Source organism: Hesperophylax consimilis, chromosome 16 (genome assembly GCF_061612785.1).
Source record: "Hesperophylax consimilis isolate HC1 chromosome 16, BYU_Hcon_1.0, whole genome shotgun sequence".
Lineage (NCBI taxonomy): Eukaryota > Metazoa > Arthropoda > Insecta > Trichoptera > Limnephilidae > Hesperophylax > Hesperophylax consimilis.
In genome coordinates this window covers 28269053-28296202 of record NC_142851.1, presented here as the reverse complement: position 1 = coordinate 28296202, position 27150 = coordinate 28269053, and the positions used below count along the sequence as shown (strand labels likewise).

The window sequence follows — 27150 nt, the reverse complement described above, 5'->3', positions numbered from 1 at the left end:
TCGTTCTTCTAATATCTTTGGTCATAATCATTCAAATTTCTGATGGAGAGAATTAAGTGAAGAAAAAGGGCACCGAATAGTCCTGTTGTTATGAGGAACATTTTTTCTCGTTTCTGCCGCAGTCAACGATTTATTTTTACCCTTAGGCAGACAGAAGTATTTAACTCCGTGGTTTAAACTCGACAAATCACAAACTCCACATTGAATTTCTAAATCATTATACTGCCGTGGTAAGCAAAAACACAGTATTTAGCAAAAATGAGTTGAATATGCGAGGTTAATTCTATTTGTTTTACAAAAGAGATATAATATGACTTGTGTTTTTGCAATAATAAAAGTGAGATTTTGATGTCATAGCAATTTCACCTCCGGTTTCGTAGCTAAGGACCGCAACCACTTTTGATTAGCATAAAAACACAATATTAAATACTGCTTTTATTCTTACCACAATCAATTCAACATTGGTAAGTATAAACAAAGTAAAAAAAAATACCTTTTTTTTTTACTTACCACTGGCACTTACCATCGGTAAGTAAAAATGCATATTTTCAACAGACATTTTTATTTTTAGCAAACTTTAAAAAAATTATAATATAGAATAAATGTTTTAGCAAAAAATTAGTACATTAGGCCAATAATTGTAAATATGCTAAAAAGTTAAAGAAAACTGTAAAAATTCGACAATTCATTACTGTGTTTTACTTACCACGGCAGTATAGCAGTGTTATAACCATAGACATCCAAATTAATAGACGAGCCAATCTGGGAAAGGGGAACAAACCAACGTGTGCAGAACACGGGAGGCGGCGTCACCGTCCTACTTTCGGTGATTTTTCAAGAAATGAATCTGACAGTATACAGGCAACTCGCATTGTAATATCATCATTCGGTCTTCGAAAATAAAATCTGCTTACGAATTACTAGTCCTTTTTACAATGGCGTGTAAAAAAATTTACCAGGTGCATATCCCAAATCAGGTAAAAAAAAAGGGCTTGTTTCTAAAGATTGATATATTGTTATACTATTTACTTAAGGTACTATTATAAATGTGTTATAATTTAGCCACCTCACTCAGTTTGAGGGTCGCTATGCCAGGCGATTCGTTTAAGAACGAATATTCAGATCCTGCGTAGAAAAGTTCCACAATGGACATGCCCAGATTTCATGTCAGGGCAAGTCTATTAATTTGAATGTCTATGGTTATAATGTACCTAACCCCTAGGGGGCAGATCCCCGCATTTGCAGAGTTGAAGAATTGTGTCTATTCAGCGTATGAAGCACTGCAATTGCAGTGTCAACCTTATACATTCATTCTGCCTACTGTTAGTTAAAGATGAAAAATAAACATGTTGCTTTATCAAGTACAGTATTGTCTATGTGTTGACTTTAACAAAAAAAACGGGTTAATTTGACCAAGTTATGTGGCGGTATTTAAAGCAGTTGTGCCAAACGCACGTTGGGCACGAAAGCAGGCTGTGTATCCTATTTAAGTAAGACGTGTTAAAAATAATAATTAAAAATAAACATTTGTACTATTCACATTCATGGCGCATCTCTATTGATTTTCTAAAACACTAATCTCTTTCAAAAGCATTCCTAACTGAATATATAACACAAAATAAAAACAAATAATTTACGAGACCGGGAGCATAAAGTTACCGTGGATTATTAAAATAGTAGAAACTGGAAACTGTTACCGTGTCTATTATTGTTTTTGGAAACCATTACCACGTGGAATTTTTACGGGAAAAAATATTTTTTTAATTATGTCAACTGCTCTGAATTGAATTATACTAACTGTAGATGCATGACATGTATTTAGAACTTTCTAGACTTATTAACTGCACTAAATTAGTTAAAAAAGTACAATAACAGTGTTTTTTTAACTCTTCAGGCCTCTGCCATATTTTGAGAGAAGATCGGAGTATTTCTGTTTTGCAATAAAATCCAAATAAATAGAATATTTCTAAACGTATCCGAAAACATAAAACTGCGTTTGAAAGGTGATAAAATACGCTTTCAAAATGTATTATTATAAATAAAAATAAAAATTATGATATGTTCAAATTTTGAACAATGAAAAAATATAGAAAATTATTAGACAAATGTATTGCAAACTTTAATGCCCTTGAGGTGATTTCTCACGAAAACGGCGCTATATAAATTAGCCAAATATTATAATGTCACCTCGCTTTTGATATAATTTTTTGTTTAATTGCGTTTGGAACCTTTGATTTCAAAAAGGTGCACTTCTAAATATTTCTGTGTTTAATTTTTATATATTTGAATATTTTAGATCATATTTCTCACCACGACAATAAGGAATATACAATAGATTTGCATTATAGCTAACTCATAGTAGTCAACAAGTGAGTGAACATAATTTAATTCAGAGAATGTATTCAAAAACTTTTCCTTGTTATTTTAAAGGTATTTAATAGTATTGATTGAAACATGGCCCATTGTACAGAGAATAATTTTTTAACTGTTCGATTTTCTACATACATATTTATGTATTGACACGCGTAATGCGATATCTCAAATAGACGCAGGTTATAAACCTAAAGGTAATTACTTACTAGTTTGACGACTACCAAGATGTGTTGAAACGCAACGTTGGAAAACACCTGATGGAAGATTGGAAATCAAATATTGTTATGTATTTATTTTTTTCTTAAATAGAAAGACAAACTTCCGGTTCACGAATAACCTGACAATAATTTTAAAATCTCCTACTAACACCGCAATGAGTGGAAAATTTTGCTTGTGTCTTGATGGAAGACTTAGCCAGCTGAGGAATTGAACTCATGACGCCTGGATGGGTCCCAGACGTGATGCCACTCAGCCCGGGGTGCCTACCCCAAGAGGACGGACCGCCAAACAACTCAGTATTGGCGCACCCTCCTTGTCTCATTCACATTCATACGTACTCTTCTATTATTCCGACTCAAGTATCTGCTTCACTTCTATCTTATCTGCCATGTCTTCCTCGGGCATCCCCAACTTCCATTTACTCCTTTCTTCGTTCATTTGCTCTACGTGCCCAAACCACGTAAGCGTCCCTTTCTTAATCTTACTCTTTACACTTACAACAGCCTTACATTATTTGCGAATCTCCACATTTCTCACACAATCATGCATGGTTTTATCACACGTATGCCTTAGGGATCTCATTTTTACAGCATTCAGTCTGCTTTCGTCCTCCTCTGCCAGTTCCATGCCTCATACATCGGGGTAGGTACCAGCACTCCATTGTAGACTGCTAGTGGAGAAGTTAATCAACTCTTGAGCATGTGCACCGTGCTCAAAATTTTGCATAATTAATATGGTAGACGTGAAATTAATAAGAAACAAGCAATGAAATATGATATTATAGCTAAACCGAAAGCAAAGGTGAGTAGACGCAAGTCTCTTGCCAAAGGGCGTGATTTATTAGCAGTTCGCTAGCGTTCATTGGTGGCTTGCAACCAAACACTCGTCTCCCACACCGCGCTTCATTGTGGACAACGGTCTTTTGTTTTGGTCTAACTATAACAATGATTAGCTGACAGATAAAAAAAATCTATCCATGGCATTGAGTAAATGCCCAAACAGGTATGTACAAGACATATCTATAATCTCTAAATGGTATAAAATAAAGTCACTATCCGCGTCTTTCTGTTTGTGCGCTTAGTTATTTTAAACTATGCAACGGAGTTTGATAGGGTTTTCACTATCATTTAGAGAATTTCTTCCGGAAGGTTTATATATATAATACATGGATATTATTTTTATTGAAAGTAGAGAAAAGTCGAGCAACGCCGGGGTACAGTCTCTTAACGGTCAGCTAGTATCTTAATAAAGCATTCCGTTAACACGGGACAATCATTCTTTGAGAAATTCAGCTTTGCAAATGTTTTTAATCATTTATTTTCCAAGGGCGACTGTTTATGATTGATTAAAATAATTGATTGATAGCTACTAAGCTCAAACACGGCACTGATAAGTATAAGTAAGATAAGTGAAAGTGGTAGGCAACAAATGCATATTTGAATTATATTACATATTTCAAACTACAAAATGATTGCTTTCTACAAATAAAGGACTAATAAACATAATCCTTCTGAAACAAACCTGACCCACTGCTCCAAGCTACAAATACTAAACAATGCAAAGAATTTGTATATTTCCAATATTCATTGTTGTTCATAACAGTGACATCGTCTCGTGTCACTGAGATACAGAACAAAAGCCCAGAGCTCTTGAGGTGATGTTTCACAAATATGTTGCTACGCAAATTATCCAATTATTATTAAGAAAGGGCAATGTTCTAACAATATTTCATTAAACAAACAGCGATTGTTTGATAATTTATTTAAGAGTGTTGTTATTTCCGTGTTTCTTTTTTGTTTTTAACCGTGGCATTGTCTCTTGTCAATGAAGAACCAGAACAAAAAGGGACATTGTTCTAACAACATTTCATTGAACAAACGGTGATTATAAAAGTGTTGTTATTTCCATGTTTGAGGATGAGCATATGGTGAAATGCAGACCGTACAGCTCAGTACAGAGTAGGAATGTCGGAGCATTGTGCCTGGTTGGACGCTGGTCGTTTGTGAGAATAAAATATTGCCCGCCGAGGCACACATCCTGCTGAAACTGTGCCGTGATCGCAACTGAACGCAGGACAGAGATATACTCGTTCATACACTACAAAATCTGCATTGCCTGCTTTGCAGTGAGCTGCGCGGTCTGCATCTCAGCTTATGATCAACCTCATTGTTTTTCATAACCGTGGCATTGTCTCGTGTCAATGAAGAACCAGAACAAAAGGGGGCATTGTTCTAACAACATTTCATTGAACAAACAGCGATTGTGTAATAATTTTTTTATTCAACCAATCTGTTAGTTTTATTTTCTAGGAGATCTATTCTAAGATATGAATTACATGCATCGACACGGTAACCATAATCAATATATAATGTATTCGGTATTAAAGTTTGGAAATTCAACTGGCATAAAAAATACTTAACATTACAATAATAATTTTCTAATATAATAATATATAGATGTAGTTTTAACACAACTACCACGGAGCCTCGGAGAGGTCTCCTTGTGCTAACTGCTATGCTTTTATTTGGTATTTGAAAGATTCCAGATCCCGGGTCCCGGCGCAATGGCGTCAATTCTCTAACGCTATTTTCACAGACAACGAGCAGATAATGAAATTAATACTCAAATCGTCCAACTATATACATAAGATGAAATAATAATTGTCATTATTAAGGAATGTGGCACGGGAGAGCATTGACGACATTCCACCGAACATCAAAACATGTTGGTATTTATTATGAATAATATTAGTTTAAACACCCAACTTGTAGAAAGTTTGTACTAGTCTTAAGTTATATTACAGAACTACCCTTCTCCATACTACGCCATTATAAAATGATTCAATCGGTTTTATTCAGTCAATAAAAAATAATACAGAAGACAAAATGTCAATGGTTAAAAAATATAATTTTTTTTTTTTCAAATGAAAACCCGAGAGATAAAATTAGAAAATCATGATTAGAAATGCATTTACATGGTAATTTTTATAATAATAATAATAATCATTCTATTACCGAGATAACAATAGTTAACAAGAAGTGGAAACTTAAAAACAAAATTGCATTGAAAATGAAGGAAAAGATTCTAGAAATCTCCTCCACTAACATTTGACAATATTATAATAAAAAATTAATTTATTTGTTTTCCTCCCCAACCTCCTCCTCATTGTCAGACAGTCCCAGCTCGTTCATGCGCGACTCCATCACGGCCCATCTGCAACACAACAAACACTGGATTATTTCTGTAGCTCTCATCAGCTTACGTTAATCAAGTAATTTGTATCTTTCCAACCAATTTATTGCTATCAGTGGTGTACCACAAGGGTCTCATTTAGGCCCAATATTGTTTTTACTGTTTATAAACAATATTGTTAACACTTTCCAGGCTGCGAATTTGCATGCGTGCTAAGAGTATCCGGCCACGTCCGAATGCAGTTTATGACGCAGTTATCACCTGACTGGCCGGGTTCCTTTGAGTAATCATTCCCCATCCGGCCGGGCTTTCTGGCACATATTCAATAATTCATATTTGCGTAACCATTATTTAAATTGAGGTTATTCTTTAAGAATATGTTAGAATGATTCTTCATTATTATATTTTCAAAATAAAACAATGTAGTTTGTAATTAGTTTTAATTTTGTTGTTTAACCATTTTCACGCTAAAAGTCGCACATGTCTATCACACGCTAAACTTGCGTGGTAACTGAATCACTTGAACTCTCGCTGTATGGAAACGGTTTGTTATACAGCGAGGATTTGGGTGTATGTGTGATTTATGAATTCCACTTGACTCTAAACTTAACACCTCACAAACATGACACGAAGTTTAGATAGGAAAAATATGCAAACCAAACATGAACACAGTTCGGACTCGGCCAATTAGACGAAAGTATCTATACGAACGGAGTTTGTACTCGATAAAAGGTGAGTAAAGTGCCAGCCAACTGGAAGAAAAATGCACACCGAACAGGCTTCGAGCATGGCCAGGAAAGTGTTAATATACTCGATAAAGATATTAACGTATTACTTTTTGCAGACAATTTAAAAATAATTATAACCGCTGAAGATTGAATCTGTCTACAAAGTAACTTAAACGAGATAATTGATTGGTGTACTCTTAACATAAATAAGTGTTATTCAATAAGATTTTGCTAAATAAGTCGGCCAATTATTTATTACCCAATTATTAACTCTCTCTGTCGAAAAAATTAACGGGCATAATTTTCAAGTCTAAATTAAACATTATATCCCACATGAACACAATAAGGAACTCCGGTGAAAAATATTATGGCTTAAAAAGAATATTCAGATCGATCAACAAACGCTATATAAGTTTTATTATATGTAGAATTTATAAATTGTCAATTAAAAACTAACAAAACACCAGCATATTAAAACACATTGTTTGATTGGTACAACTGAATCTGCTCATTCATAACAACCAGTCTACGTGACGAATATATCTATGGTATAGAATATCCACATCAAGGTTGCCAATTGGTGGAGAATTCTCCAAATTGCAGAGAATTGCTAAGATTTTTCAAGAATATGGTTTTTTTTCGGGAAAACACTTTTGTGGGGAAAATGGGTGGATTCTGAACATTTCTTGATTATTGATATTTTATATGAAAAATAATATTTACAATAATTGTGAGGAAGTTCCAAATTTTATTTTTAAAGCCTTAACGAAAGAGAAAGTCATAAAATTACTAGATATACTAAATAATATAATAAAACATATATACATACATTATTATACTGTATAATAAAAATTAAATTCTTAATTTTGTTTCATTTAGAAACATGACGCAACTATGCATATCCCACTAACATATGTTCCTGCATTCCCTCACCTCATTTTCCCTTACCCAATTACCTATACTGTTCTGACAACAATCTAAAAACTTACCGACCTCAGTGACAATTTATCATTACCTTGCCACTATACTAAGACAAACCGCGCAGTGTCCACCTTTAAGTGACCCTCGGAGTGTATCGAGTAATATCAAGTCTGCTAAAAGAACCTGGAAAGTTTACATATGTGCTCTCACAAGACGTGTTCGGAAAGACCAGGGGTAAATCTGTTCCCAATTGTAACTAAATGTTAACCCGCTTCCCAAATAGTTGTGTCAACTTGAAAGGTTACCAAAACATATTGATTCGCATGCAATGTGCGACTACACTTCATCGCTTGTAGATCATATGCATTGGCAACCCTGGTTCACATTAGAACCTATAAAAATGTTGTAATACAGGTTTTTAAATACCGGTATTTTTGCACTTTCGTTCAATACAATAACATTAGTGATGACATGCTAACATTTTGGGTAATCTTAAGAATAAAAAACAAAGTAAGCTATTAGAGACTGGTGACGTCACAGGTCACGTCAGAATTGGTGCGTTTTCAGGAGACCCGAAAAATTGAAACTTTTAAAAATTATTTTAACTATAAAAATAAAAAATATACTGGTATTTAAGTTAGAAAGTTATCACAGAAAATAAAAAGATAACATTTAACTTTCCTAGTTGTTACTGTTAGCTTTTTTATTTTCTTTGTCTTGTTCTGTTATACTGTTCCACTGCAAATTGAATCTACGCAGTGACATCCCGTGTTTGTTTCTATCTACACACTACCACACTTTCAATGACTCCGCTGCTTTGATTTTATAAATAATAATAATATTTGGCTAATTTATACATAGGCTTGTTCTCATAAATTTATGAATTTTCACAATTAATTTATTCTCGAACCAACTCTCATGCAACAACTGTACACACTCTACCCAAGAATAAATATGTAAATTACCCGCTTCGGAACAGACTGTCTATTTAGGCGGATAAAGTATCTATGTAAATAAATAATATAACAAAATAAACGCCCGTGTCGCCAGCATTGAAAATTGAATTGATAGTCCGTGAGTTTGGTTGCAGCTCGGTATATCGCTCTTTGCTTCTATTAACTATGGTTACCATAAACTACGTTAATCAAGTAAAGGAGTAATAAGTACTTGTCGTGAATTCCTCCGCCAGGGAGAAGTCCAGGAAGGTTCCGCAGTTCAGTTGCTATGGTGGACGGATTCTTCAGGTTGTGATTGACCAGCTCTGAAAAACATAAACCATTACATTAGTCACACGGACAATACATTAATTATTTTTTTAAGTATCATGCTCAAAAACAATTTTATTTCAGAATATATGCCTGCTCTATACTCTCCTGAGAAGAAGCTACATTAGCTCTTCGGCCACGTGTCTTACGACTCGAGGGGAGCGTCTAGGATAGTCTGACCGAGTGTGTAGAGCAGGCATTAATATTTACCTGCTCTACACTCTCCTGAGTAAAAGCGGCATTCGCTCTTGAGCCACGTGTACGACTCGAGGTGAGCGCCTGAGAGTGTAGAGCAGGCATTAAAGGCAAACTTTGAAATTCTCAATGTAAAGAGAATAATATAAATTGGTCTATGGTCTGAGTTTCTTCATTTCATCAGTAAATATGGGATAGAAGTTGAGCAAATTGGCATGGTATACAATAATTCATACAATTAAATGAGACGGTAAAGATGTTAATCGTCAATGTTACAATTATTAATACCAACACCACAATAAGTATAGCATCAGTCAAGATAATAATAAATTTAACCTTCTGACAAGGGGACAAACAGATGGTTGAAAATATGTACAATTTAATTAGAGTATTGTAACAATAAATTGAATAGTTCAACAGGAAGCAATACATATTTGTTAATTGTTAGTTTTACTGGTTATGTGACTTGTGCAACAGATTATTTTTTTAAAGAAATACAATAGATGTTAGACAGCATTAAGCTTGGGGTTTTAAAAGCAGTTCATTACAAATGAAGTGAAAATTCTTTATAGTTAACATAACATATCACTAATTTTGTAAGCTGTTATTATCATTAAACGGTATTTTAAAATATCAACTCGTGGTTAGAAAAAAAAAAAAAAAAAAAATACCTGTCACGGGATGGCTGACTAAAACACCGAAAATGATTTTTATTTTTAACGGGGAGCAGTGCATTTACTTGTGATGATTTTTTTATTTTCACTGACAATATTAATGTCACTGTCACTCATATTTAAAATCGAATCGTTTCTTTTAAGAAACGAAAACAGCGCTCTGCTCGAAATGACGCTTGTGTTTTTAAATTCACTCCGATATACACAGATGAAGCGGAGTAGAAGAAATGACAATATAGGAGGAGTGAGGAAAGCACCGAGTTTTGGTGGCGGGGCGGAACGAGCCGACGTATCACGAGACTGGCCGAAAGAAGTGTCGTTTCATCACGCCGTACAAGAATCGGTCTTCCATGCAGAGTTTTGGCAGAGGGGAGAAAGAGCCGACAAGTTATGAGGCTGGCTGAATGAAGCGTAATTTCATGAAGGAGCTTAGTCCCATCTTGCCACGTTTGCTTCGCAAGAATCGGTTTTACTCCCCTAGAAGCGCCAAAAGATGTTTCACATTAAGGCGATGCACTACGTCTTGTAATATTTTAAATTGAGCCGGCATCAATAACAACCCTTACGTAGATGGCGATAAGGTTTAAATTCCCGCTTAACACCATCCGCATGTTTTGATTTATGCAAGAAAAAAACATGGCCAAAAAGTGCATTTTATATTATTTTGTGGATGTTCAGGCATAAATATTTAATTTTTTTTCGATCATTTTATAAATAACTTAATTTGCCACATTATACAATAAAATCATAACCGAAAATGGGTTCGTAAGTAGGAGATTTTGAACTTTAAAGCAGTTTTCATAGGCTTTTACATTATTTTTTTCTGGGCTTATAAAAAGACTTACCTATCTAAAAAATACTCGATTATTTCAAAGGCCAAGATGTATTCTACTCGCAGTATTTAATTAAAGCATCTGAATCATTTCTAGGCGACCAAATTTTCAAACCAAAAACACATGATTTTGCATTCGTCGCCTTAAAAATAAACTGCAAAATGAACTATTTTCATATTTCCAAAACTTTTCCTGGAAATCAATCAAATACATAGTGACAACCACGGCACACATTGGTTGTTGAATTTAAATTATTATTATTCTATTACAAATAAGTACATAGCAATTTACACATCCATAAGTACAAAATCAATAGGCATGTTGTGTAGGTATTTGTTGGTAGCCTTGGCTTACTAGAATTAGGAAGCCAGGCAAGTGGCTTTGAAAGAAAATATCATCCAAGGCATTATTATTGCTGAGTCCGGCCAATCAGGTATGGCCGCTTGCCAAAACTCAATCAACCAACTAGAGCCAAAACAAGCCAACGTGCTGACATTCTTGTTCAGCACTCCGTTTCAACAAGTCCATTTTTAAATTCATATCTCGCAGAATTAATCAACTTCGGTCACCCCATGGTGTTGTTTTCAATTTTTTTATTTAACTTAAAAAATTTGTGATAAGATTTGTTTTTTTTTTTTTAATTATTAAAGTGTGGTAATCTCATATTATATAATTAATAATTGGTGAAACAAATAGTACAGTAATAATGAATAATAATATTGTTAATTTGTCAGTGAATTAATTATAATTAAATTACAAACATTGTAATGTTTTATTTTATTCATTTTCGGATATTCCAAATAAAGCAATACATATTTGTTTTATATACACAGTGAAATCATTCGATTTTAAAAAGGTTTCATTTTATTTTTTCTGCTAGCGTAATTTTTACTAAAGTGATGACAATCCTCCTATATTACATATATCTATTTTCTCTTTTAAAACTCGTGTGTGTGCATGATAGCCACCAAAATTTGATAGAATGCATTGTCATCTGCCGACTTTTAGCTTGATCGGATGTCTTGAAGTGCGAAAAATTATCTATGGAGGAATCTGAAAAAATAGTTTGTAAACTTATTGACACCGATCTAGACCAAATCTGTCATCATCGCAAGCCAATCACATTTATCAGAAAAGTCTGAGATTGTTAATTACATTTAATTAGGAGATAAAAGTTTGGCAAAGTTATAATGACATACTCCTGATGTTAGTGTTATATGATATAAATCATGCTGGCTTCTGATAAACATAAGTTGTTAGCTTGCTTACCTAATCAGAATACCTATTTATGTATTTTTATCTTTGATTTTACAAATGATCTGAATGCATAAAGGGCTGTAGTCTGATAAAAATTGTCTTTTTGAATATTTAAAGCTACACACTTGCAAGTATGGAAAAAGCAATTGTCAATTTTCTAAAATAAGGAACTCCATTCCATATATATTATCTGTCTTACTAATTAGATTCTTCCACGCCCGTTCAACGATGGTGTGTTAAAGCCGGCCTTGAGCCTGGGTTAAGACCGTTTTAACCAAACAAACGCCGTGGTAATAAGTTAAGTTTTATACTGTATATTTAATAATATAATATTTACACCATGTTTTTTAGTAAGGCTGTTGTTTATATGTATATTTTTTAATCAACTTCAAACCTTCTAACTTAAATACCAGCATATATATAATAAATTTTTTAACGTTAGTTTTCATAGTTATTTATAATATTTTCAAAGTTTTCATTTTTCAAGTCCCGCCAAAGGTGGGTTAAGGTGTGACGTCACGGCAAAAGAATTTTGTCATCGGATGGTACTGGATTTTGAATGTCAAATTTGAGATGTCTTTTATTCTTAAATTTAACTGCTTTTAATTGAAGAAGCAATTATAAAACTTCATCATCTCGTCACTAATTGTTTTTGTAGTGCACCATTATAGAGCTTAAAGTCAACATTAATTTTCAGTTTTGCCAAAAGTAGAAAAGATACTATTTAATATCAAATTAAAATCGACCCATAAAGTCTTGTGATTTTGTTTATCATGATGTCAGAAGCCACTCCAACCAAGGCCGCCAAAACCATATATATTTTTTTTAAACATTTCTACAAAAAAAAAATCTCGTTGTGGAATGCCGATTTATAAAATTTAAAAAAAAAAATTCTTTGTTCAGAGAAGGCACAAATCATCAGTTTATTATAAAAAATCTAATTATATTATTTTTTGTTGACATTAGGTATCTAACGCTTATCAAGTGCGTCATGAAAGATGATAGCGCTAAAATAGATTGTGTGTTTTCAATTAAAACTGAAAATTGGTTTACTATCACTTTTTTGAGATTTCGTTCAAATAATAAGAATACTTCCTCGGGCCAATGCGTCAGGTAGCTGTATGTTTCTTGATCTCCACTTGTTTACGAAAATCATCAAAAATAAAACAGCAGTCAGACATGCTAATCAAAAAATTTATTGCATTTTGGTCTCTACATATCCGAGGACTTGCAAATAATTCAATAAAATAACAAACAAATGGTGGCAAACCTACTGCATTGGCCCAAGCAGTTGGTTTTCTTCGGAAACCATTACATGTATTACAATAATAATTACATAAAAATACATTCAAACAAAGTAGGACTAACCTGTTAATACAACTATCTTATTGCATTTTAACAAGCTGGAGCCAATAAGATTTCAATCTTCATTCAGGTTAAGTGGCATTATGAGATCCCATAATCCACGGTAAACCCAAATGGAGATTTTAAAAAAAACATACAGAGGCGTAATAAACATCCATTAACCCCAAAGACTCTTGAAAAATTAAAATAAAATAACCATAGAATTGTTTGCAATTACCCCAAAGACTCTAGAAAAAATAAAATAACAATAGAATTATTACAAGTACACCAAAGACTCTTGAAAAAATAAAATAACAATAGAATTATTGCAAGTACACCAAAGACTCTTGAAAAATTAAAATAAAATAACAATAGAATTATTGCAAGTACACCAAAGACTCTTGAAAAATTAAAATAAAATAACAATAGAATTGATTGCAATTACGCCAGACTCTTTCACAATAAATTTCTAAGACAACAGTAACACAAATAATGTAACATTATAACACATTTAAAAATAATTTAATTATTGTCCTAAATATAATACATTGGCACTTGAAGAAAGTACGAGGAAAACAAGCTAACTATTGTAGATTTTCCTCACTAGGATAACGTAATTATTTGGTCAAGGATAAAAGGATTCTACTGATAAACTTCTTACTTACGAAATTAGGTTGACCTGGATCTAATAATGAGATCTAGATCCCCCTAAGTGTCAAAAAGGTACACCCTATAATAATTTAAATATTAAAGTAATATTTTATTTTAATAAATTCTGACTTTATTTTTTTTGGCACATTGACAATTATCACAAGTACAAACACATATTACGAATATTGGATTCCTCAAAACCAATGGAATGGATACATCTTCGACAAAACATTAAAAAAATATATAAGGATTCTGTCGTAACTTTAGAAATAATATGTATTGTATATCTAACTAGGAAAATATCATAAATAACATATAACAGCGAGTAACACAAAACAGAAAAATAATATTAAAATGAAATACAAAGTAGACAAGTAGGTAAGACGTCACTAAGTAATTTTGCAACTATTGAAGAAAAAAATAATAAATATATAACATAGACCCACCTAAATTCCAAGCCGTTTCATACAAATAAGATTTGGACGAATCAGTTATTTGCAAATAGGATTACGTGGGATTAACTTTGTCTGAAATAAATCCATTAAAAATATATTGTATTTTATTGTCATTTTCCATTGGTACTTTATTGAATACTTTGTTACTGAGATTTAACATTCCTTTGGAAATTATTTTGTTTCAGGGTATTGCTTCATAACCCTCTTGAGATTGGGTTGTAACAAAGTTATTGATATTATTTTTTCACCATTTGTTTTGAGTACTTTTATTTGAATCTGAGATATATAGAACTTGTAAGCAAGTGTTTTTAATAACTAGGTTTATCACTAGCCTTGTCAATTTGACAATTATTATGAGTATTATTGATTACCTAACAATGTTTAAATTGAAATTATCAGAGTTTTAATTAAATACCTAAGCAAACAATAAATTTAATAAAAAATATAAGATATTTTTAAGGGATATATTTTTTGAACTAATATGTGACATTCAAAGTAACTTGATGGCATTAATAAAAATGAACTGTTGCAGTTCAATTAATTGGCAAGGAACAATTAACATCTGCATAGTCAAGATGTTATTCATTAACAAAAGTGTAATCACGTGGTGGTTAAAATGCACAATGCATTAGAATTATTTGTCAGTGGCAACATATATTTTATGTAAAGTAAAAACAATTTTTTTAATAAAGTATAATAAAATCAATAATTTTTCAACTTTATTCCATTTTTATTTCTTTTCGGACTGATTTCAGACAATTAGGTTAAGCTATCTTCAGACTGGTATTTATAAATACCATAGTTCTAAGCAAAAATGTACCAGTCTGAAGATGGACATGATTATAAATAAATAACAGTCTAATAAAGTTAAAAATTATTGGTTTAATTATGATTTATCAATACAGCACCAAGTAAGTATTAACAGTTGAAAAATAGATATTTTTCTAAATGTTTTTAAAGAAATCAAATTAAGGATTGAAAGCTGGGTCTTGGGAACATTACATTGGACGGAGGAGTGAACTAAATATCTGTCTTCCCAAGTATATTTAAATATGAGTATATATACAGGAGTCTCGCTTTGAGCAACGGCACCGTGGCATTACCAATTGGGAAGTGTTTTGAGGTGAAACTAAACAGGGGAGGAAAAGAGGAAGATTTCCAAGTAACTAGTTTTTTTTTCAGATCTAGTTACTGAACATAACTGAAATAATTTGAAGCAACTTCTCGATTCTGAATTGTGGTATCTCAGGACGATAAGATATATCAGACGTTAGGTGACACTAAAGTAGTAGCCCACATTTCCAAGCCCAATACATTTGGTCTGAGAGAGGTGACAAAAGCATTGAAAAGAAAAAATCAGTTTTGCCACCATGCAGAAGTAGCAGGCACTATATTACTAGATTGCTACTGTATTAAAAACATATAGAGATAGAGATAGAGAGAGAGAGAAATTTGTTCAAAATTAATCTCAGCTATAAAATTATCCGGTAGATGCTCTCAGTATCGCCCTGGAGAAAGACCACCATTCAGAATTGAAATGGCTTTAGCCATGTTTGGTGACCAGATCTGAATAGCCAGGTACTTTCCCACCTCCTTCCCGTCCCCACTACCTTCAGCCACACAACATGCCCCATTTGGGGATGCCATAGTCTCACTGGCTCCAGACGGTTGGAAGCAGTTGGGATTTATGTGCGGTACGCACATACAAAAAAGAAAATGACTTATTTTAATAACCCGTAAATGAATAGATAAGTATAAAATATTTTAAAAAATTTTACATATTATATTACCTAATTGATTAAGTAAATTTTTAAATGTAAACAAACCCGCATATTATTATTGGGAATACAATATTATTATTCATTAGACAGCAGTATTATAACTATGCTCTATTCCCAGAGAGGAAACAATTTTGAAAATCGGGGAAAGAGGTAAGAAAAGAATATAAATATAATTAATTTTAAAAAGTAGTTAGGAAGATGTAGAGCGGAAATAACCATGTACTTGTATTGATCCATTACTTTCATTAAAAATATGATAAGCTGTTTTCTAAATAATAATATAAAATAAAATTTCAACTGACAATAACATTATTTGTAACCTATTTTACTAGTATAAATTTATAGTATTTTTAGTCGAACCCGCTTTTTCGTGATGATGAGTCATCACTATTCACATGTGTATCTTCTGTCTTTATTGCTCTGAAAAAGGTTGAGCAATATGAAAACGTCATAAACATATTTATACTGGTTCGACTTTAGCCACTTTTACACAAATAGACCTGTAACCTACTACATAAATAATAATAATAATAATAATATTTATTTATTTATTTGGGGCAAGGAATAAATTGCAATACATTGACATATTATGTCAAAAATATTAACAGGTTAAATGTTATAGTGATTTGTTTTTAGGGTATTATGCCGTGTTGCGCTAACTCCTTCTTTAGCCAATGTTTCGGACAGCATTGCAGTGTCCATCATCAGGGCAAAAATGGTGTCCAAAACAGTGGCCTAAAGAAGAAGGAAGCGAAACAGGGGACAGTAACCTAAAAATTAATCACGATAAAATACTAAGGATGTAGTCAAAGAATGATCTTGAGGAATTTTATTTATGTATTGGTTAATAATATTCCTTTCTAAGAATTTTTTTTTTTGCTGTAATCCCTGCTTAGCAGAATATATCACACGGTGAAAATAAATATAATTAAATGGTTCGGGATACAATGTATTCAGTGCATATTACGGTAACAGGGCAACTCAGGATAGTGGCAATTCAACACACTCTTGAAAAGTGATAAGTCATGAAAAGTGATGAAAAAAAAAAAAATTAAACGGCTTACGCTAGGTTAGGTTTATAGGCATTTTTTCATAACTTTTAATGACTCTATTTAACTTTTAAAAGGTGTGTTGAATTGCCACTGTCCCGGGTTGGAAGAGTCGGAGTTACCATGGAACCACATATTATATCGGCCAAATGAAGTTGCGTGTATGTCATTAAAAAATAACCCAGAAATCATTTTTGACCGATAGGCAGAATGTGCGCTTCGTGGGCATGAATCATTATTTTTTACCTAAGATTTTCTACAAAGTATTTTGGGACAAAACGGTGCCAACACCAAAATGGCGACAGACAGAGCGCCGATTGAGAAGAATCAATTTTGATAATATCATTAGTTTTTTCTGAAGATTCTTCAGCGAGAAGAACTAATTGATATATATTTTTTTTATTTTTTTTAAAAGAAAGACAAACATTCCCGGGTTACGAATAACCCAACAATGTTTGAAAATCTCTTACTACCACCACAGAAAGCCGAAAATGTTGCTTGTGTTGTGATGGAGGACTTAGCCAGCCGAGGAATCGAACACGTGACGCTCGGGTGAGACCCAAGCGCTATGCCCACTCAACCACTGACCGGTATATTAACGGTTTATTAACTGGATACTTATAAAACTTCTGCAGTTCTGTGTATAATTTGAATAATAATCCTACTGGACATTATTAAATTTGGATGTTGTTCAACTTGGTTAAAACAAAACAATCTAATGTATATCAGATAATCAATACGCAATTAAAAGTCAGCATATATGATTAATGGGTAAGTGGTTAACTGATAAGGTAAAATATATAATAATTTGGTTTTTTGGTAAATATTTTTCATGCAGATAGGTAAAATTATCCCTCTTCCACTATATATTATTTGTCACCAACTATACTTTCCATTTAAACAAGAACGAAGCTGATAACGGCTATCAACAGTTAAATACTAAGGCACATTATTTCAACCAGTGTTTAATCTCAAAAAGAAATAGGATTCCCTTTGCCATACAAGTGTATATATATACATATTAGTAATTACAGGTAAAGTGGTATCATGCAAACAAAACAATAATTTGCTTCGTCCAGAGTAAATAAATAGTGAAGCCACCAAAAGGGCGAAATAAAGTGTGTGAAATCAATTGTGATTAAATATAATAATAAATTATATTTGGACACTTCTATTAGTGTTCAACTATTGCTTGATTCTGTTTATACGTAGCACACCCCTCAGAGTCTGGACGAAGCTAATGGCGTAGCAACGGCTCGACCCTGACATAACGTCATAACTGCAAATTTCTGCCGTGGCATTTACTCTCACTGAATTTATTGTTCAAATAAAGTTTTATTAACCCCCAGACCATGAAAAATCTAACTCTTTCTACATACCGCCTTGATTTAAACGGTGATGCGTGTTAATTAATAGAATTCGACAAAGAATGGATTGTTAGCGCCCTTGAGGCGATTTTTTCCAAAATGGCACTATACAAATTTATCCAATTATTATTATTATTATTAGCTGGACAAACAGGGCTGGCAGTTTGTCTTTAAGCTACTGAACAATGACCAGAGTTCCTTTGACTACATAATTGCGGTTATTACACGTCCACTTCGGAGTGACGGTACCGCGTGCCGCTCCACACCACCGCGCAGAAAAGTAAAGTCCGAAAGAAAAGTAACAGTTTACAGCGCAGTCCACTGTGAACTTTTCTGCGTGGCGGCCTGGAAGATCTGTTCGTTTTGTTCGTCGCTCTGAAGTGTCCATATTGATGGACCTATTGACGGTGAAAAGGCAGGAAGCAATAACCATTACATTTGCTTATTTTGCTGTGGTAAAATAAATATCCATTAAGTATGATAATGTGTTACGAACAAGAGCCAACAATTAAGTTATTTTTTTCCCCTAGTATCGTCATAAATTACCCATGAATGTTTGAAAATTATAATTTCAGAATCAGGGTGGCCACAGAAAACAGATTTGAAAATTCCCTCATAATTCCAGGTTTTCCAAAGTTGGAACCTTTGGTTTCCTACAGGTGCACATTTAAATTCTTCTGTAGTTAACTTCTAGATTTGAATATAAAGCGTAGTGTTTTTTTCTTTTCTAACACTAGATCATATTTCTCACTATGACGGTAAGGAAGGCATAACAATTTCTGTTCCCAAAGGTGAACAAATAACCTTAGGGGTTAATAGAATGCAAATATGACACATCTATGTAAAATTTTATACTTCTGCCATTTCAGTCAATATCTTCTTAAACATCAATGTTATTCTAGAATGTGTTATTCAAATGGTCCATACACCCTAAAACTTAATATTAGTGATCTGTCCACCGAGAAGGAAACATTTTCTAAAACAAACTAGGCACAAAAAGGCACAAGGCTGAATAAATCAAAGCTGTTCACCGAAAGAAAACCTAGGCACAGGGCTATATACATTAGATTTGTTCACAGAGATGGAAATATTTTCAAAATCAAACTAGGCACAAACAGGCACAGGGTTGAATATATTAGATCCGTTTACTAAGAAGAAAACATTTCCAAAAACAAACTAGGCACAAAAGGGCATAAGGCTGAATAATAAGGCATCAAATACCTTGCAACGTTAAGGGAATATAACCTAATGCATGTATATTGCCATTAATAACAAGTCTATATTTAATTTGGGTAACTTACATCCTAATAAAACCCGTACGTAAACCGTAAAAAGAATAGGTATTGACACCAGCAGAATGGCTCAGGCCGAGGGAATAGATAGTCGTTATATTCACGGTCTCGCTTGTACATTCAGCTGGAGTCAACCTGGTAGAATTGCCAGGCCATAGATAATAGAAACAAAGGGAGACATGGCATGGGAACATACTGACTGTGGCCGAGCTAGGACCAAACTGTATGGATTATCAAAGCGGCGGAGCCAATGTAAGTTATGTGTTGTGTAGGTAAAAATAAAGGCAGGGTGCCATTGTTCCGAGATGCGATTTGCAATAGTAGGTGAAAGACGTTGGCGACACTTCTGTGCACGCAGCTCAGTACTAATAAAGATTTATCTCCCTTGTGTCTATTATAAATTCTAATTTGTTTGTAACAGTTTCCTTCTGGGTGAACAGGGTAGAGTATCATGCAAGGCCACGGTGTTAGTGTTAGTGTCCAGTGGGGTGTGTGAGGGTGTTGGTTGTGGTGAGGGCTAGTTAGGTTGGGCTGTCAGAGCTCCCCCTTGCGCTTGCGGTGGCGCCTCAACGTCAGGCCGGGCAGCATGGTATAGCAACCTGTGATGCGGGTCCGGATGGCGTCCTCCAGTAGCCCGTCCTCCTGGCGGCCCTCGGCGGAGGCGCCCGGCGCCCCCGGGAACTTCACCAGCACCACCGTCATGTTATCGTAGCTCCCCTGGAACACAACCAACAAAATCCATGTTAAATTAAAACTAATGTTACATGACATAAATATCGTACTTCCAAAAAGAAGTCCCTTTTTGCCGATAACCTTACTATAAAAAGAAAGATCAAGGGCAGGCAACAGTTTCAAAATCGATAAAAAGTTACCCTAATTACAAGCACCTACACGCATGCGCACCTCCATGTAATACTGCAGTAGATTTTGAGAGTGACAAACTTATTGCCGCGTCAAAAGTCACCCGTGCGCGCCTGGCCAAACATTCCCGGGTTACAAATAACAATGCTCAGAACCTGTCTCTGTGGAGCACTCAGCCACTAAACGGTTCTAGTCCCATTAATTTGTGACAATGTCAATACCATCCGACTGTTAATAATTGCATCTATAAAGCAGGTAATCTAAGACCCACAAAAAATCTCTTTAACAGTGAGTTCTGGGATCTTGAAATTTGCACAGGTTTTCTGTCAAGACAATGCACTATTTTATTATTAAATGTGATCAAAAATACGTATCCCATAGAATGATATTTAATTAATATCATTCTATATAATATGGAAACAAATGAACTGCTTACTGCAGTTTGAAGCCAACGAATCCACATTGATTTCTCCATTTTTCCCATAATTTTAGGTTATTTAAATTTGGCACATTAAGACGATCAATCGCTCAAAACGTTTTTGCAAATTTGAATAATACCCCAAAAATCACTTAATTGGATATAATACAAATTAATGTAACTCACCTTCAGATGATTCTGGCAAAGGTGAAATATGTCTGATAGGACAATCAGAAAGATATAATAAAATACATCATACAAAAGCAGACATTAGGACACAGTAATTCAATTCATAAAGATTATTAATAATTATGTATTGAGTTTTTCTGAAGTCCTACTAATATGTATGAATATCAAATGGAGGGCAAACAATGCATGTTACTGTGTGTTTATGAAACGACAAATACCAGGCTAGAAGGAAGCCATAGTATATCGGAAATGAACCTCTTAAGAGACATGTTAAATTATTATAAGTAATCGACACAACTAAAAATACATTTAAACTGTTATTGTGGAATGCTTGGTGACTTTTGCACAACACTTTTTATTTAGATAGCTATTTTAGCATATCACTCCCAATACCATACACTACCAATGGGAATGTATGACGAGCGATATACTGAAATAGAGGCCAAGCGACGAAAATATAGCGCGCTTATAGCGTTGTCTGTCACAGGTTTTATTGTTTTTGTGTTAAGTTTGTAACACTCCCACGACTACACTGAAATGAAATGCATACCTTTGACCGAACACCCAGCAACTCAGGACAGTGACAAATCAACAAGTTTTTGAGGTGATATAGTCATGAAAAGTGATGTTCTGTTTCGGCTCACTTTTCGACATCACTTTTCAAAAGCCTGTTGATTAGTCACGGTCCTGAGTTCTCAGGTTACCATCCAATCAACATTTCATAGTCTGTCTCTCTTACACTGCCCGATATTGTATTTGCCATTCCAATCGATTTTTAATTTGTTAATTTTAGCAAAGAATGTGACGACTTTTGGATAACAAAACATGGCCCACTTGTGTTATTCTTTATTCTATGGTTAAATTTGAGATTTGTTTGTTTGAATTCTGATCGACTGTCACAGTACACAGTTATATGTCTGCTCTGCAAACAAAAAATAATATTAATTTGTCCGTTCTCGGAGACGCAATAACGCTAAACCACATCACAAGTTCTGTGCGCAAAATAATAAATATTTCACAGACAGAAACCAAACTACAAGACAACTAAACTTGTAATGAATGAATCCTTATTGTTTTACACAGAAGTAATCAGCATTTCTCAGAATTTTTTTTGGCTAGATTGAATCATAATACTAACATGGCTAGTTGCGTTCAGTGATGTAATAATTGCATTAATGATTCAGCACATGTTTGTATAAATATGACTTTTTGCGTATACAAATAGCTTCAATAAGAACAATGAAATGGATTTTTACGCTGCGAGTTCAAAAGGGCTTTTTTGAACATAGCCTGTCTCATTGTCGCGTTTTGAAAAAAGGGGGTAACCTAGTTATAGTTCCTCATATGTATTTTATGTAGGTATATAATTTATCAAATAAACATAAAAATCTTTAATTGGAGTATCCAATTTTTACACGTTTTTACTTTTGTTGTGCCAAGGGAATTCTGGGAAGAGCTGTGGTGATAAAACGTTGCGGAGAGCTGATTTAGAGCACTGAACACTGGATTATATTATTACATACTAGCTAATGTGTACCCGGCGTTACTGGGGGTTACCTTTAGGAGATAGACATATTTCATCACAGACTTTTCTGTTGGCCTTTTTAAGATATACAATTCCGTAGTACATTATTTTGATGAATCTCATGAGGTTTAGCCAGCGTTAGCAATGTAGTGCCCGAAAATATATATTTTTACATCTTGATTGTAAAACATCGACTTTTCTCTACTTTCTATAAATATAATTTGCATGTATCATATATGTTAGCATTCCAGAAGAAGTTCTCTAAATGATAGTGAAAACCCTATCAAAATCCGTTGCATAGTTTAGAAGAACTAAGTGCACAGACAGATGCAGGTAGCAACTTTATTTTAGTATAATAGCGATTCATACTTTCAAATATTATATCAATACTCAAAAATCTTCATGTTTATACAAAATATTCACATACATACACAGTAAAATGCAAAAATTCAAAGTTTATTATCCCACTATACTTCAATTTATGTTGGCTGCAGTATTAACTACGATGAGATCTCTGCAAATGGAGAGATAGATCTTATGATAAATGAAGCATTCAAATCGAGACGGGAAGTATAGACGAGAGTTGTGCAAAATTAAATAAGCTTTGGCACTGTTCAGAATTTAGATACTGCGCCAGGGTTTTCTAACTATTAAGTGCTTTAAATACCGAGGTTTTGGTTCACACAATAAAGGAAGCGTAGACTCAAACCAGCGGGCAAATCCTTCCTACGCATACACACATTTGCTGTCAACTAGGTTGTGCCAAAATTAAAAAAAAATAGTGGCAGTCAGCTACATTTTTGGAGGTTATGTTACGTATTTTAAAGGTATGATATAAATTATAATATTCCGTGTAATCAAAATGTATAAAAATAACAAAAATAGAAGGTAAGGTTGCTCTACAGACCACAGATGTTTACGTAAGTTAATTTCCATTGTTATTGTCATATACATTACAAAACAAGTGAATTTGGCACTATCTGCATGGCACACAACTGAATTTAGTTAAGAGTAAATTATGAAACAATAAAAAAGGTCATACAAAACTTGAAGAAAATATTATTTTCTCAACAAATTCCAAATTTGTTGGAAGGTTTTAAGTTTAGTACCCGGTTTGGAAAAAAAAGCATAAACGATCTCCCCTTTTCACATACTTACTCTATTATGTAATGTGCAACTAAAATCAAATGCATCAATCACTGATAATAAAAATCCCTTAGCTCCAAACACACAAAACAATATCTTCTATTTACCGGGGGTATGAGATGCAACCTATCTTTAAGTTTAAGTACTTTTAATATTATCACAGAGGAAGCCTATGTTGTCTTCGGGGATGCTGTGTGGAGGGTCTTTTTAAGGAAAAAAAAAAGTTCTGAGAAGGAAAAACGTATGAGGGGTGGGTAGGTCAGTGTGTCTAGGAGTTATAGACGTGTGAATCCATCCCTCCACTGCGGTGCAGTTAGTGGGCAAATGCATCCTCTGCCAAGACCTGGACAGATGTCACCCCATGAATCTAGCCACCCATGGCAGAGGAATCGGTTATCCAATGAACGGTTCCCGGGGCGGTGGTACCCATATGCACCTCCCAAAATGAAACCTGCATTTATTTTTGGACTATACATTCATGGTAAATAAAAACCCAGTGTTTTCAGATACCGCAGCAGCATACAAACAGGGCAACAGTTGAATTTGTACCGAGACTGAATTGTCAGATCTCACATACTTTTGGCACATCAAAAACGCCCACATTGCATTGCATTTCTTCTTCTTCTTATTTTATGGCACCGAGTTACCATGCTCGACTATGCGTCACACATTTATACCAACAGTTAGAAGTCAGCAATATAGGTAGGACTGATGGCAAGGTTTTTTTTTTCACTTTCTAGATTATTATTTTCCATGAAGTATTGAATCATTTAAATTTACTGAATGGCGTGGTACTTTTGTTTAGTTCTCAACAAATATTATGGGTTCATTTGCTGCAGCAAATCTCAATCAATGTTCCACATTACTAATGATAAAAATATCAGAATGGGACGAACCCATTTTTTTTTTTTAAGTTTCTTTATTCAATGAAATTATTTGTTACATGCATTGAGGAATTTTTCGACCACCATGCTAGGCACATGCCCGTGTTATTGAATAAATATGACTGACCATCAGAAATGAAACAAATCTTTTGTTAGTGTGTAATAAGTAATAACAGTACATATAAAGTATAATTGTTGGTTTTTAATCCACAATTTATAACAATATAGTGATTATCTTAGATTGCTAAGAAATTACCTGTAATATGTAAGTTACATAATCATGTTTTTTTTTCACAAAATTGCATAACATGCGGGGTCCAGATTAATCAAGCCTTAGTCACTAAATATACTGCCTTATCACAAACCTTCCAAATCAATAGTAGGGGCTTACCTGTATTGGAAAAACAACATGGCCAACATAACCTCAATTACAAATATTATGACTTCTGGAAAATTTTGTAATTAAATATCAGGAGTAGTATTTTTCCAATGACTAATCAGCATGCAATTTAAATAACAAAATTGGCTTTCAAGAATTATTTTTAATATGATTGCGGTCATTCAAGAGTTCTATAAAATGAGCAAAATCAGCATGAACTTCCCAATGCAACTATGATGTTTTCACAACCTCCGAAGTAGCATAACAAGTAAAAATGATATATCGGTACCTGCGTGTTCCAAGGATTCCATTAAACAAATGAATATAATAAGCTGCAATAATCTGACATGAATGACTGGTATTTGACAAAACAAAAAGATAATAATTATTCTATCCATACCTTGGCGAGACAGGTGTCAATTAGTCTGTTGGTAACTTCTTGCAGGTTGTTGGTGATCTTGAGCAAGGCCTGAACGTACGAACACACATCCTCATTACACATGACGTCCCATACCCCATCACACGCCAACACTAGGAACTCGTCCCTCTCCAGGTCTCTATCCCACACTAGGATCTCGGGATCGGGGGACACTAGTTGCTCGCAGGGGCCCAGGTTCTTCACGCTTTTGTAGGCGTAATCCCCCAGCGCTCGGCTCACGGCCAGGCTGCCGTTGACCCGGCTGATCATGACGGAGCCCCCAGCGTTCAGAATACGCTCCCGCTCTTCGGGCAACACTGGCTTGTGGTCGTGCGAGGTGAGCGCGGGGACCCCGTCCCGGCAGATGATGGCGCGGGAGTCTCCGCAGTTAGCGATGTACACTTTGTCGGGAGAAACAAAAGCGCACACGGCCGTGGAGCCCGAGGAACCCCTGGCCACCTCGGGCAACTCCCGCATCTCTTCATCGAATCTCAAGAACCCCGACCGAATACCTTTGGCTATTTGGTTGTGTTTGAAGTCTTCAGTCTGTAATACCGTCTCTAGGAGGTTGGAGGCGCAGTAAGCAGAAGCACTGGCCCCCGCGTGCCCGTCGAACACGGCGAAGAACGACCAGTCGGGCAGGTTCCCGAGCCCCGTCTTGGCGACGTGAGTGTCCTCCATCTCGACCCTCCAGCCTTGCATAGAGGCCACTCCATAACTCAAGCCGTTACCCGATCCTTGCTCGTTGAACTTCTCCGTAATGGGTTTATCTAAACATACCCCCATCCTGGCTCCGACCAACTCGTTTCCGCGACTCCTAAAGATACCGTTCACTATCTACACATCTTAAACTCGGAGATGAATACTTCTACGCGTGATTTCTCACTGGCGACTGTTTCGCGATTTGACACATCGAGGAGATAATAATAGTCGACAACTGCCAGGAAAGGAATTATGCACAGATTACAAAAATATATTATTTCAACTCCCGAAGCAAAAGCACTCCAACACTGAAATCTCGGGTGGCGTTTGTCAGATGGGATAAGCTAAATACACGAATTCACCTAAAACTATTACAACAACCTAACCTAAATAAATAATTCACACATATACGCGCACATACGCGAGATAAACCGAAAGCGACACAAATAAAATCGAAAACGTGAATGGCGAATAAAAATACAATATTGTGTTCGGTCGCTTGATCTTACGAGGCTCGAGCTAACTCGCGGAATGTACTGTGGTTTCATTGGCTGTCGAAGTGACTACGGCTGTGGGCTCATTCCTCCATTGGTCAATTTTATTCAATCTCAAACGTAGATCGTAGTAAAAGCGAACGAACCTTGAACAAGAAACGCATGCGCGAAAATAAAAATAGATAAGAATGAGTTGTCATTGATATTTGAAATTTGAATAGAAGAGTCCCAAATAAATGTTATTTATGCATCAATCAAAATAATACGTTTATTCATGAATATGGCCATGATGGCCCTAAAGGGTGAAAGCCAAAAAATAACACTCAATAAAAACGCCTTATGCTTTGCTCTAATACTAAAAACCATGTTTTCATTTAATTTGAAAAGGCAAAAAAAATATTCCCCTTCATGTTTAGGCTGTATATTTTATTAATTCAACCTTAGAAATTAGCTGGAGTGATAAAAGAATTTGGAAGTAAATTCGGGCATCATAATGCGATCATTTTTTGAAGTTGATAGTAATAAAACAATAAAGAAT

At 34.5% G+C, this 27150-nt stretch overlaps 1 protein-coding gene across 1 annotated transcript; it reads right to left on the bottom strand.

The window, feature by feature from the left end:
- Positions 1-255: 255 nt before the first annotated feature.
- alph (protein phosphatase alphabet) lies at positions 256-26631 on the bottom strand. Its single transcript, XM_089641115.1, has 4 exons — positions 25399-26631; positions 20196-20313; positions 8601-8694; positions 256-5805 (listed from the first exon to the last, which is right to left on the bottom strand). Exons 1-4 carry the CDS (start codon positions 26200-26202, stop codon positions 5727-5729), a joined length of 1095 nt encoding a protein of 364 aa, XP_089497241.1. The 5' UTR covers positions 26203-26631; the 3' UTR covers positions 256-5726.
- Between the last annotated feature and the right edge of the window lie 519 nt (positions 26632-27150).